The sequence below is a fragment of the Peromyscus eremicus genome, chromosome 8b, assembly GCF_949786415.1.
Source record: "Peromyscus eremicus chromosome 8b, PerEre_H2_v1, whole genome shotgun sequence".
NCBI lineage: Eukaryota > Metazoa > Chordata > Mammalia > Rodentia > Cricetidae > Peromyscus > Peromyscus eremicus.
Window position 1 is genome coordinate 33,881,329 of NC_081424.1, and position 12,749 is coordinate 33,894,077.

General features: G+C 40.4%; 1 protein-coding gene across 5 annotated transcripts in view; it reads left to right on the forward strand.

The window, feature by feature from the left end:
- The window catches only part of Tbpl1 (TATA-box binding protein like 1), a 29,570-nt gene that overhangs the window by 12,069 nt on the left and 4,752 nt on the right, over positions 1-12,749 (forward strand). For 3 of the 5 annotated variants that reach the window (XM_059272659.1, XM_059272656.1, XM_059272657.1), the window contains exon 2: positions 10,279-10,457. In XM_059272659.1, coding sequence (XP_059128642.1) covers positions 10,323-10,457 — 135 coding nt within the window. In that variant the 5' untranslated portion in view covers positions 10,279-10,322. The remainder of the gene's footprint in view (positions 1-10,278; positions 10,458-12,749) is intronic. The other 2 variants (XM_059272660.1, XM_059272655.1) reach the window with 1 other exon arrangement.

Genomic DNA, 12,749 nt, shown 5'->3' on the forward strand with positions numbered 1-12,749 from the left:
GTGTGTGTGTGTTTGTCTTGAGGTTGAGGTGGGGTCTTGGGTTGTATCCCTGACTGGCCTTGAACTGGTGATCCTCTGGCTCCCCCATTTCTGAGATTACACTTGAGGGCCACCATGTCTAGCTGCGAAACTATATTAATTTGTCTAAATAGAGGAATAAGACCATTATCTATGAAATGAATAGTATCCTGAAAGAGACTTGACAGGTTAGTCATTCTGTGGTGACCAGTTTTTATGGAATAGCTTTAAGAGATGCATGAGGATCCTTGTGTGAAATAAAGAAGGGAGTAATTGGGGGGGGGGAGCAGATGTAAAAAGTACTATATATAAATGAGAATACATACCTCTTGGTTTACCATTTGTTTTAAATAAGTCTAAATCTTAATTTCTGTGATACTTATTGCCACCTTGAATAAAATCTGTTCTTTCCACTTGCCCCTAGTCCCACAATTATTTGATTTGTTCCAAAAGTATTCAACCAAGTTGCTGATCCAAGAGCTAAAGACATTTAAATTGAGTGTTTCTCAAGAGATCTGGAATCTGCAATCTAGTAGAGAGAACACAGACAGATCCCTTCCTTTGCTGATGTCTTCCAATTCCATGGGCTGGCTCCTTAAGATCTCCTTTAAGACTCATGTCTCGTTTCTCCAGATAGTTGAAATTACTTCCCTCCATCATTCCTTCTAAAGTAGCTCTCCTCATCTTGTTTATTTCCTAGGTGACACTTTCTGATTATTTTCATTGCTGGCCTGTTTGTGGTCTGCTTTTACCACTAGACTATAACTGCTAAGAGTTCCTCCCCTGATCATTTTTTTCTGAGTTGTATCCCCACAGGGTTTAGTTGACTTTAGTTATGTACTAAATGTGCAGTTGGAGTAAGACTTTGTTAGTTAAAGAAATGGGGACAGGCAGAAAGTGATCTGCCATTACAAGCAGTATGCTATAAATTAGAGGCTGTAAGGGTGTGTTTTAAGTAGATTCAGTTATAAAAGGAAAATTGGAGGTGGGAAGCACACAACATTCCAAGCCAAGTAGATTAGATCCTATTTTGTTTGTCTAAGAGAGCCAAGGGATTTTTTTTTAGTAGGAATGTGGCAGAGTTAGAAAGATAATTTTGGTAGTTATTTGGTAGATGGACTAGATTTTGGAGATTGCAAGCAGAGAAGAGTTTTAGTAGGAGGCTTTTGCCATAATGGTGTGCAAGAAATCTTAAAATAAAATTGTTGCTTTGGACACAGAAAAGAAAAGCTAGGTATTAACACTAGAAGAAGCAAAGTCAAGTGTTTCTGATGGGATTGGTAGGTTTTGTTTGGGTGAATTGGTTCAGTTTAATAGATATACCTAGTAGGTAGCTGGAAATGTGAGATCAAGTCTCTGATAGATCATGATTGACCTAGGAGCCAGCCATAAAGTTCATAGATAGCAGCTGAAGTCCAGAAAGCCACAGGAGGACTATGATTTAGGACATAGTTTTTAAAACATGAAGAAAACAAACACCTCTTCAAGCACACAGAGGGTTTGTCTTTATCCAGTTTTAGGGTATCCCTAACTGCTGCAATTTTAATTTAACTTCTCAAGGGCTACCTTAGACTTGAAGAAGGACATCTGATTTAAGGAGTAGACAGAGCTAGAGAAAGACAGAGTCTCACTCTGTAACCCAGGGTGACCTGGAACTCACCTTGTAGTGGCCTTAACTCCAGGCAGCCCTCCTGCTTCTGCCTCTGGTTACTGGAATTACAGGCATGATCCCCCTCACCCCCAATCCCTTCTCAGTGTTTAACGACAGTCTGTAGTCAGTGAAAATAGGGACACATGGAAGACCCGCTCAAGAGGACCTTAAAATGAATGATCATCTTAAGCTTAACTTTGAAATTTAATGTCTGAACCTGTAGTATATAGAGTTTTCTGGCTTCTGTAGGAATCTAAATCAATTTAGCAGAAGAATTATTTTACAATATGTGGTACCTGATCAGTCTTTGATGGTCCTGCCCACTTTCCCACACACCTGCTTCTCAACCAACCATTTCATTCCCAATCTAGACTCCCAAAGTCAGTAGTCACCATGCGTTTTGATTTAAAATAGTTTTATCAAGGCTAGAGGTATTTTTTAATTTGTGGCTAAATCTAGTTTCCCCCATACTAATTTTATTGATCAGCTACATCAAAATGTATGCTTTATTTTGCTTTTAAATTTGAAGACACGTGAAGTATTTTTGTGTTCCAGAGCTTGAAAACGATAATGAATCACCAGAAACCCTTTCCATTTTTGAACATTTCTCTGCTCATGGAAGAGGAAGAAAGGAGATAATAATAGTAACAGCAAGAATAGCTAAATCGAAGCTTACCGTGTGCAAGTGCCATGCTAAGTGTTTCCCATGTATGCCTTAGCACTCTGGCAGGTTGTGGGCTGTATTTATACACGAGGGCACCAAGGCACCTGCTTCAGAACCTTTCCCCCAGTCGAAAGGATCATAAAAGATTGCTTTCACTCAGTAATTTGCTGAGCTCTTGCACGCCTGTGTGTGCGTGAGAGAACAATTAAACGCTACACATTCTATTGAATGTGTTTAGTGCCTTGGGAACCATGCCAAGGCCAGGATACAGAAGAAGAATTAGATGGTGCTTCTAAGCAGCCTCTGTCTACCAAGAAGAATCAAACAGGACAGATTTCACTGGAGAGATTTCACAGAATGGAAATGTCTGTAACTGAGCTGTGCACAATAACATGGTAATGGAACTCAGAATAAGGACACTCTGGCTTTGTCCTGAGTGGCAGACTTCTCAATTACATTTTTTTTTCAGTTTTACTCATAATGATTTTAATTACTTTCTACATTAGAGTTTCTAGATTTTCATTTCCAATCCAGACCAAGACGCTGCCTGAAAGGTAGATGCTTTGCTGATGATTTATTCTGTATCTTGGATGTCTCACAACTTGGGGGAGTTCAAAATGTCCCAAATAAATTGTTACCCTGTTTTCCCTCTCCTGGGCAGTCAGTCCACCCTCCCCTTCAGTGTCAGTAAATGATGAGCTTAGCCAGAGACCTGAAGTCACTCTCTGTTTTCCCTGTTTCTCATCCCTGTATCTATCATGAAGTGTTTACCCGGTCACTTGAACTTTTCCTTGTCACCTAGTGCTACTCTGGTCCACTCTTCCCTGGACCACTGATGAGGTTTCCTCATCAAGCTCATCTTCCAGTCCTCCCATTGGAGAGTGGTAATGATTTACTTCTTAGATGTAAATGCATGACTTTCCCACCCTACCCTTCCAGCTCACCACCGCAGCTTGGACAGATAGGGGAATCCTTCACATGGCAAAGGTGACAATTTGACCTGTCCCTGCCTTTCCTGTTTTCTCCCTTTAAGTCTCCCGCTCTCCATGCTGGCCCGCCCTTCAGGTCTAAACTTATTAGTACAATGAACTCTGTTTCAGCAGAAGGAATACATTAAGCAGGCTGATATTTATATATGAGCCTTATGAATAAGGAAAATGAACCAACGATATAAAACAGTTAACTTCGCTGGGCGGTGGTGGCGCACGCCTTTAATCCCAGCACTCAGGGGGCAGAGGCAGGTGGATCTCTGTGAGTTCCAGGAAAGGCGCCAAAACTACACAGAGAAACCCTGTCTCGAAAAACCAAAAAAAAAAAAAAATTCAAAGACTTGTAAATGATTAACAGTATTTAAAGAGTTTACTCTTATTAATACTCAGGAAAATCAACTAATTCAGTGTTGCTATTTTTTTTTTTGTATCTCAAGTTGTAAAAGATTTGTTATCATCATCATTTTTTGCTTTATTTTGTATGCATGTATGTCTGTGCATGACACATGTTGCCTGTAGCCTACGGAGGTCAAAAGAGGGTGTCAGATCTCCTCGAACTGGAGTTACAGACAGTTGTGACCCACCATGTGAACGTGGGAGGAACAGAAAGAAGCCAGTGCTCTTAACCACTGAGCCATCTCTAGCCCTTGTCAAAGGGCTTTTCTTGTCAAAAGATTTTTACAAAACCCCTTCATGACTTTATAAGGTAGCACTTGTATATGATCACAGTCTTGTTTAATATGCTCAGATAAATATATGGATCCAATAGCCTCGAAAAACTTAACAGTGATTATGATATGGGTGACTTTTATTTTCCTTATGAGTATTTCAAATACAATCAGAAATGACATGTTTCTTTAAAAATCACATTGCAGTGTGTGGTGACATGTGCTTTTAATCCCATCACTTGGGAGACAGAGGCAGGTGAGTCTCTGAGTTTGAGGCCAGCCTGGTCTACTAAATAAGTTTCAGGCAGTCAGGGCTATACAGTGAGACTCTGTCTCTAAAAGAGGTGGAAATGTATACATACATATAGAGAGTTGGGGGCAGGCAGACAGACAGACAGACAGTGTCTCAGTTTCCTTTTCTGTTGCTGGGACAGAATACCCTGAAAGCAACTTAAGGGAGACAAAATTTATTTTGGTTCACAAGTGACGGCTGCAGGAGCTTAACATCACATCCATAGTCCAAGAAGCTCAGCTTCATTTCTAAGGAGTCCAGGGTCCAGCCTGGGAATGTTGCTGCCACAGAGGCTGGGTCTTCCACCTTGGCTAGCCCAATCAAGGTAATTCCTTAAAGCATGCCCAGAGGCTCATCTCCTAGGTGATGCTAGTACCATCCAGTTGACAATTGAGATTAACTGTCACAGAGTTTATTTAAAATACTAAGGAATATATCTAAAATCAGTTTTGTCTGTGTATATAAGGAACTGGTATATCTTTATGTTTGAACCCCCAAATTTAAATTTGTATTTAATAAAATGTGGATGGCTTCTGTTCTCCTGTGGTTCAGCTTACCAAGGTACAAAAACTGTATTCTGTAGAAAGCATATTCAGAGTTGGAATCTCTTTTCCCTGGCTAGCAGTGGTTCTAGTAAAATTCACTCCTGGGGTGCAGGGCAGTGGCAGCAAGCCACAGTCCCCAGTCAGCTGCACAGCCTGGAGGGGGACCTTCTAGTAATGGTCTCATTCAGAACAGGAACAGCATTTAAATATCTCCTACTGCCTTTTAGACACCATTGCCGCCTAATGATAGTGACTGAAGCGTTAAATACACTTCTTTTTATGTTGCTTTGTGTGAGTTTTCAATAGATAGTTGCCAACAATCAGAGAATTATTCTTAATAAGAAATAGTCTTTGTAGCTCTCTGTAGAGTTTTGTCAGATTTAATTTTCTTTCATTTATATTTATCTCTATGTGTATGCCCACATGGCCACATCAAGTGTGTGGAGGTCAGACAGAAGACAACTTGCTGGAGTTCTTCCACCATGTGGGTCCCAGGAGTGGAACTCAGGTTGTCCAACTTGGTAACAGTGAGAGCCTTTACATACGGAGCCTTCTGTATCTTGCTGGCCTTCTCTGTAGAGTAGATTTAAAAAACAAACCAAAAACCATGATAATCATTGTGAGGCAAGTTATTTACATGAATGCCATCTGTTTTCCAGTCCAGGCTGTTTGTTTGTGAGGCAGGTCTCACTTTGTGTGGCCTAGGTTGGTCTTGACCCTGCAGTGATCTTCTTGTCTCATACTTCCAGGTGCTGCTGGGTTTACAGGTATTAGGGTCTATAGTTAGAATAAGTAGTACAGTTAGTAGGTAGAGATGTGCATAGCGAACGTTAATTTTGTTTACTTATGTAATGAGCTATGTTTATTTCAGCATTTACTCTGTTTTAGATAATGTCGGTGCCGTTTTCTTTCCTATGGCTTTTTGTGTGAGTCCAGGCATACTATAAATTCTTTTCTTGCATACTTGTACAAAAAATAATAATTGTAACTCTGAGGACTGATGTCTGATGTGTAAGCTCTCGAGACAAGCACAGGAATGTCTTCATGATAGAATGTCACCTCCAAAGAAGCTAAAGGTTTTCAGTTCTCCTCTGCGGCTGTGCTGTGGCCCCACGCTGATCTGGCTTTTTCCCCTCTGCTGCCCCTTCAACAGGAAGGTGGAGTAAAGGGAGTACAGGAAGTTTAGCCTTGAGATAATGTATCGAAAAATGACAATAGTTCTAGAATTAAAATGGAATTTACTGTATAATTCCTGAATTTGTCTATATTGTATGTCTTCATTTTTTCCCATTAGACACTCATCTTTGAATAGATTGTGCAGATTTGTGTGGCTAGATTTCAGACATTGAAAGCCACCTGGACCCCAAGAAATCTGTTACTGAGTTTTGATGTGGAAGGATTCTTGTATTTTCAAGTTGGTGAGGTAGATGACATTCTCTCCTGAATACTTGTGTAAAGCTCTGTTGTGGATGTCTGGGTTATCACTCCATTATCTCACCTAACAAAAATTACAGTCGTTCCCTAATATCACTCACGTCCATTAGATCTGCATAGATCTTTGATGCTACCCTTTAAATATCTTTTATATTGGTTTGTTCAACCAGAGTCCAGTCAATGACCTTTTTACACGGATTCTTTTTGTTACTTTTAATTTTAAAAATGGACTATGTGTTTTTCAGTGTTAAATATTTTAGGGTGTACCTTAGTGGATTGGCCAAGGAATCAGACTTTTTTAGAGGCCTATAGTAAATAGTTTAGGCCTACGAGTCTTGCTCAGAACCATTCACCTGTGCTCTTGTCATTATGGAAACATGCACATGGCTGAGTTCAGTAAAACTTTTACTAACCAGGTACTGGCCCATGACTGGTGTGTTGACCCCTGCCTAACCTGTTAGGATCTGGTTCTTTCCATCTGTTGCTTTAATGGCTCTCGAGTTTTCTGTCAACTCATTCAGAAATGTTCAGTTGCCATAATTTACTGTAAATCCATCTACAACCTTGGTGCGTGATACTTGCTGTGTTCTTGATAACGGTATCTGACCCTCCCTTCGCCATACATGTGATATCACCAGTTTGCAAAAGAGGAACTGAAGACTTGGAGAAAGCTGGCGACTGACCAGTGTCACAGAGCTAGTGCAGGCAGCACGGCCAAGCCCTCCTCTCCAGTTGATGCTGCTTCTCAGAGGGGAAAGAACATTCTTTTTCTAAGAGGCAAAATGCGGTTTTTTTCTCTTGTTCTCAGGGGAGTGTGGACTGTTGGGTGGTGTGATGGAATCAGGAAGTAAAGTGGCTGTTTTTCCATCTACAACTCAGGAGCTTTATAGAGAATCGGATGTTGGTTTGGAACTGTGTTAGTTTGTCTGACTTAGAAAAGAGGGATCTCTCGGGACCAAATGAGCGGGCAGGCCCGTGTGGCCATGTAACCTGGTCTGTTACCAGTCTTGGCCTACTTTTGCACTTGTCAAATGATGGATGCTAACTTTGTGGTCGGCCTTTGAGGCTTCTCTATCATCCACAGCTGCAACACCGGTCGGTCTCTTAGGGTAACACGATTCTTCTGTTGTGTAGAAGCAGATTTCTTTTGTTGTACTTTTTTGGTCCTCCATGGGAGGTTAAGGTTACTTTTGCTTTGTTTCTATGACAGTGTTTATTGTGGCCTCTCAGTTTAACTGTCATGTGGAAAGTGGTGTGGTTGCTGTTGAGGAAGTTTGTCGGCAGAGCCGGGAGGTGGCAGTGTTTGCCAGGCGATCAGAGGTTGCAGTTGCGGAAGTAACCGCAGTGAATACCAACCAGCAGGCTAGAGAGCCAGAGACCTAAATAGAAGTGCTGTGTTGTCCATGCAGTCACTGCAAGGGGGGAGGCTGTCAGCTTCCCCAGTGCACTGTGTAGAGTGCTGGGAACACAGCATTTCAGGAAAACAGGACAGCTGGGATGGCCAATACTTTATTTGGAGATACTTGACAGATCAAACTCAGACTAGGCCTTTACTTGAAAAAGGAGACAAAACACATGATCAGGCAGTGAGTATGCAAGTTGTTGATACTTAAAATAGAAATAACTATTATTTAACTGTAATCCTAGTATGTATTTGTTGATTTAAAAATTCAGACTCAGTTGGTAGATTACAAGTTCAAGTTCATCCTCAGGTACAGAGTTTGAGGCCAACCTATGCTACATGAAAGCCTGGCTAAAAAGCAAAATGTAGATTCTACTGAAATGGAGGAAGAAAAAGTCACTATAATGTGCTAATTCTCTGAATAGAGAAGTTAGCATTTTGACATATATATATAAATATACATGTATATTTAAATTTATAAACCAAAATAAACTATCGGGACCTATACTAGTTAAATGTATGTGTGTACAGGTGCCAACAGAGACCAGAGCTGTAGGATCCCCTGGAGCTGGAGTTACAAATGTTTGTGAGCTTCCTGATACTGAATTCATGCTCTCTGGAAGAGCAGCAAGTGCTCTTAACCACTGACCCATCTCTACACAACTTTATACACTAACAAACAACATGAACCTCCATCAGGGCTTTTGTATTTTATACTATTCATAAAAGTATACGTTGGACCTGTAGAGATGGCTCAGTGACTAAGTGTCTTACTTACTTACTTACTTACTTACTGCCCTTGCAGAGGACCTGTGTTCAGATCCCAGCACCCATATGGTGGCTTACAACCATCTGTAATTCCAGGTCCAAGGGATTTGGTGGCTCTTCTGACCTTTGAGGGCTCCTCCAAATAAATACATAAACAATAAAAGAATATTTCATAGTATGTGTGATGCTCTTTTTTTTTTTTTTCAAGACAGGGTTTCAGCCCTGGCTGTCCTGGAACTCGCTCTGTAGACCAGGCTGGCCTTGAATTTATAGAGATCTGCCTGCCTCTGCCTTACTAGTGCTGGGATTAAAGGCGTATGCCACCACCACCTGGCTTGAGTGATTCTCTTTTTAACCAGTCCCTTTTAGATGGGGACAGCATGTCTGTGTCATTACCAGTTCTGTGTCTAATCTTGTTTAGTCTTTGCTTGGCCCAGTCACTGCTGGTTGACAGCAGCTCCACAAGTGCTCACATATTCTAAATCTTGATAACTCAGCATAAATAATTCATCTAAGAAGAACAGTAACAAAATTGTAAGTGTTATTAGAATTGACAAGCACTGAAAACATACACCCAGTAAAGCAACACTGAACCACCCGGTTATAATGGCCTTCGAAGTTTATACAAAAAGAGGAAAAAGGAATTCAAGCTTAAGTATTTTCCAGTGTAAGAATTTAGGAAATGAGTTGAGCAAATCTAGGAGATGAAATAAGCATGGGCCAAAAACAAAACAAAACAAAAAATCCAGAGAGGATCAACTCAACCACAGTAAAGACCTGTCAGCAAGGTGTGAGGACAGAAAAGCACAGGAGAGTAACTTCAGATTTAAAGTGGGTGAGCGGTGCTGTGGCTGAGGCTTGTACGGACCAGTAAGAAACCAGGAATTTTAGTTTAGCACAGCTACAGAAGACGTCAGTTATCCCAAAACACTTACTAATGATACTGAATTGGTTTTCAAAAAGTCCCAAGCAAATGCAAGTTCAAATATTTTGAAAATAAGCTTTTTTTATATTGTTTTCCAGAGAATTTTAAGCAGTAAGAAACTACCCTAATTTTTCTGAGACTGGCATAATCTTGATACTCAACTTAGATAGGACAGTACAAAAAAGTGTGTGTATACATACAAATATATATGTATATATGTATATATTTGTATGTATACATGTTATAATTATAACTATTAAAATCCTACGTAACAAATGTGGATACATTAACCCTAAGTGAAGAATTAACGGGAGCTCAGATGTACACATGGAACAGAAAATGAAAGATTAAAGTCCAAAAGTATAAGAAAAAATAGTGAAATTAAGGTATGGTTGGTACACAGAATTGAATACTGTATGGTTGTATATAGGTGTTATAAGTTTTTACTTCTTAATTTTCTGAGACAGGGTCATACTATGTAGCCCAGGCTGGCCTCAAACTTGGGGCCATCCTCCTGCCTTAGCCTCCTAAGTGCAGGGATTACCAGCAGGTGCCACTGTGCCCATCACATAGTTGGATCCTTATGTAAAATCCTAGTTTCGTATTGTGCCTGCAAGGCCTCAGGAATGACTGGGCATTGGGACCATGAGGTCTAGCCCTTGCGTGCAGTGTTCTTGGAGTCTGACTGTAGCACACCTGGAACACAGGGCAGGTTCTTACATGGAGGAGTTACTCACTTTAAAGGATTGAAAGTTAAAGATAATATGTTCATCTATTGTGGCATTTTTAGTGTTAAGAGGAAACATGATTTGATTCTTGTAATATTGGTAATATTTCTTTCATTTTAGTTTTAAGAATATTTGTGAAAAACAAATTAGCTGAACACTTAAGGTCAATGACTTTATTTTGTTTTATTTCCCAGGATGTGATCTTCGTGGTGGGAAACTAAGTTTTTAAACTTCCCCAATGGATGCAGACAGTGATGTTGCATTGGACATTTTAATTACAAATGTAGTCTGTGTTTTTAGAACAAGATGCCATTTGAACTTACGGAAGATTGCTTTGGAGGGAGCAAATGTAATTTATAAGCGTGATGTTGGAGTAAGTATCCGAATCTCTGGATGTGTGCTATCTAGAACAGTGCTGTGAGTGAGACTGTGTACAGAGAATTTGTGAGCACCTTCTCTGTGCTGCTTGTAATGATGCAGCAGGGAGCCCTGTAGAAGGGCCTTCTCATGGAGTTGGCAGGTACTGGGAATAGCCACTCACTCCGAGTCTTAGTGGCTTTATACCCTAATTGAATGTTTGTTGTATGTAAATTTTCCTGTTCCTTTTTAGTTAGCTAAGATATATTTTTAATAAATTGCTTAAAAAATGTGATTCATATCCTAACCTAGATTTAAGAGTTTATGTTTTGTGAAACCTATTACATTTGGGCCAGGCAGTGATGGCACACACCTTTTATCAAAAATGCAGCTAAATAAACATTAGAAATGTGAGAAATGCAAAATAAAACAAGATTACTGGTGTTTTACTTTTCTATTGTTGTTATGAGATACCATGACCAAGGCAATTTATAGAAGAAAGAGTTTATTGGTGGCTTACAGTTTCAGGGGTTTTAAGATCCTCCTGGTGGGAAGGTAGGCAAGCAAGCAGGCACAGGGAAGGAGCAGTAGCTAAGCGCTCACCTCTTGATCCATAAGCATGGGGCAGAGTTGGGAGTCAGGGAGGGACTGACACTGGGTGTGGCATGGGCTTTTGAACTTTAAAGCCGGCTGACGCCCGTGACACACCTCCTCCAACAAGGCTACATCTCCTAATCCTTCCCAAACAGTTCCCCCAACTGAAGATCAAGTATTCAAACATAGGAGCCTATGGGCCATTCTCATTCAAACCATCACAGCTGGCAAGGATGTGGACAGAAAAGGTCGGGAGAAGGTAGACCTTACACACTGCTGAACTGAAAATTCAGCATCTATGGAAGTAGCTAGGTTACAGAATCAGGGTAGGTATCCATAAGGATCTGAAAGGATAAAGAAAATGTGGCATAAATATACAATGAGTATGTCATTTCTTGGGAAAAGGATGCAGTGAAAGTCAGCATATTAAGTGAAATAAGCTAGACTCAGAAAAACAAATATCATATACTTTCTCTAATTTGTGGATCCTAGATTTTCAAATAGATAAACCATTCAAGTATAACATACATAACATACACATAAGACACAGCAGAAGGAAGACTGGAAAAAGAAAGACTATTTGAAGCGGGAGCAGGGAGAAAGGAAAGAACATAGATGGTGAATATGAGGAGAGTCCATGATACACTTGTTAATTAAAGCAATGGCCTTATAAAGATTAGCACTCTACAATGACTCTGCACAACTTTTGAAATGGAGGGTTAGGAGCTGGCTTAGTGGGTAAATCCCTTGATGTGTTAGGATGCTCAGACCCATGTAGTGCTAGATGGGTGTGCGAGTGTGCTGTTCTGTGCAGAGAAGGGAGGCAGAGGTGAAGTCCCTGCAAGGGCATGGGCCAGCCTGCCAGTGAGCAACAGGCCAGACTCAGTGGAAAGCAGGGACAAAGACACGCTGCGGTGTACGCCTGCACACACACAACACACCATGGTGTACGCCTGCACACACACAACACACCATGGTGTACGCCTGCACATACACATATGAACAGTCATACCATCGACACTCAACACAACAAAAGATTTTTAAGTTAAGATTGTATCTGAAGGCTCATTTACATTCTAAAAGCTAAATGCCAGTGTACCCTAAGTAAATTATCTCAAATTCTTAGAACTAGAAACTAAGAGTGAACTAAATTCAGCTAAAAAAAACAAAAAACAAAAAACTCACTGGCGGCCAGCTAAGATTTTGAAATGTGTTAATATTTTCCTTTAACAAAGAAGGAATACACAAGGGGTCAGGTGCCAAAACACATGTCTGTGTGGGGACTACAGACTGTAGGATCATGCATTGTTGGCCAACTTGGGTTACCTAATAAGGCCCCCACTCAGGAAAGCAAAACAAAGCAAGAATTTAAGTTGACAGTCTTGAGGTGGGAGAATAATAAGTGTACAGTAATTTCATTTCACTGTTTCTTAATTGTGAAAACTTACAGCATATTTTAGTTTTGCCATCTTGATCTTTGGCACATTTGAAGTCTTCCTCAGATTGAGTTGTGTTTTAGTTTGCTAATGTGCATATGATCAAGCAAGGGAAGAACTCTGCAGGGAGAGATGTGTGCAGACCGTTTTCGTAGGCCTGTTCACACACTTGTAACTCAGTCTTCAGACTTTGTGTTCAGTATGAACTCGACTTTAAGATGGTGACTTGATGAAGAGTTATTTCAGCCTTGCATAAGCTTGGCGTCACATGTGGACAT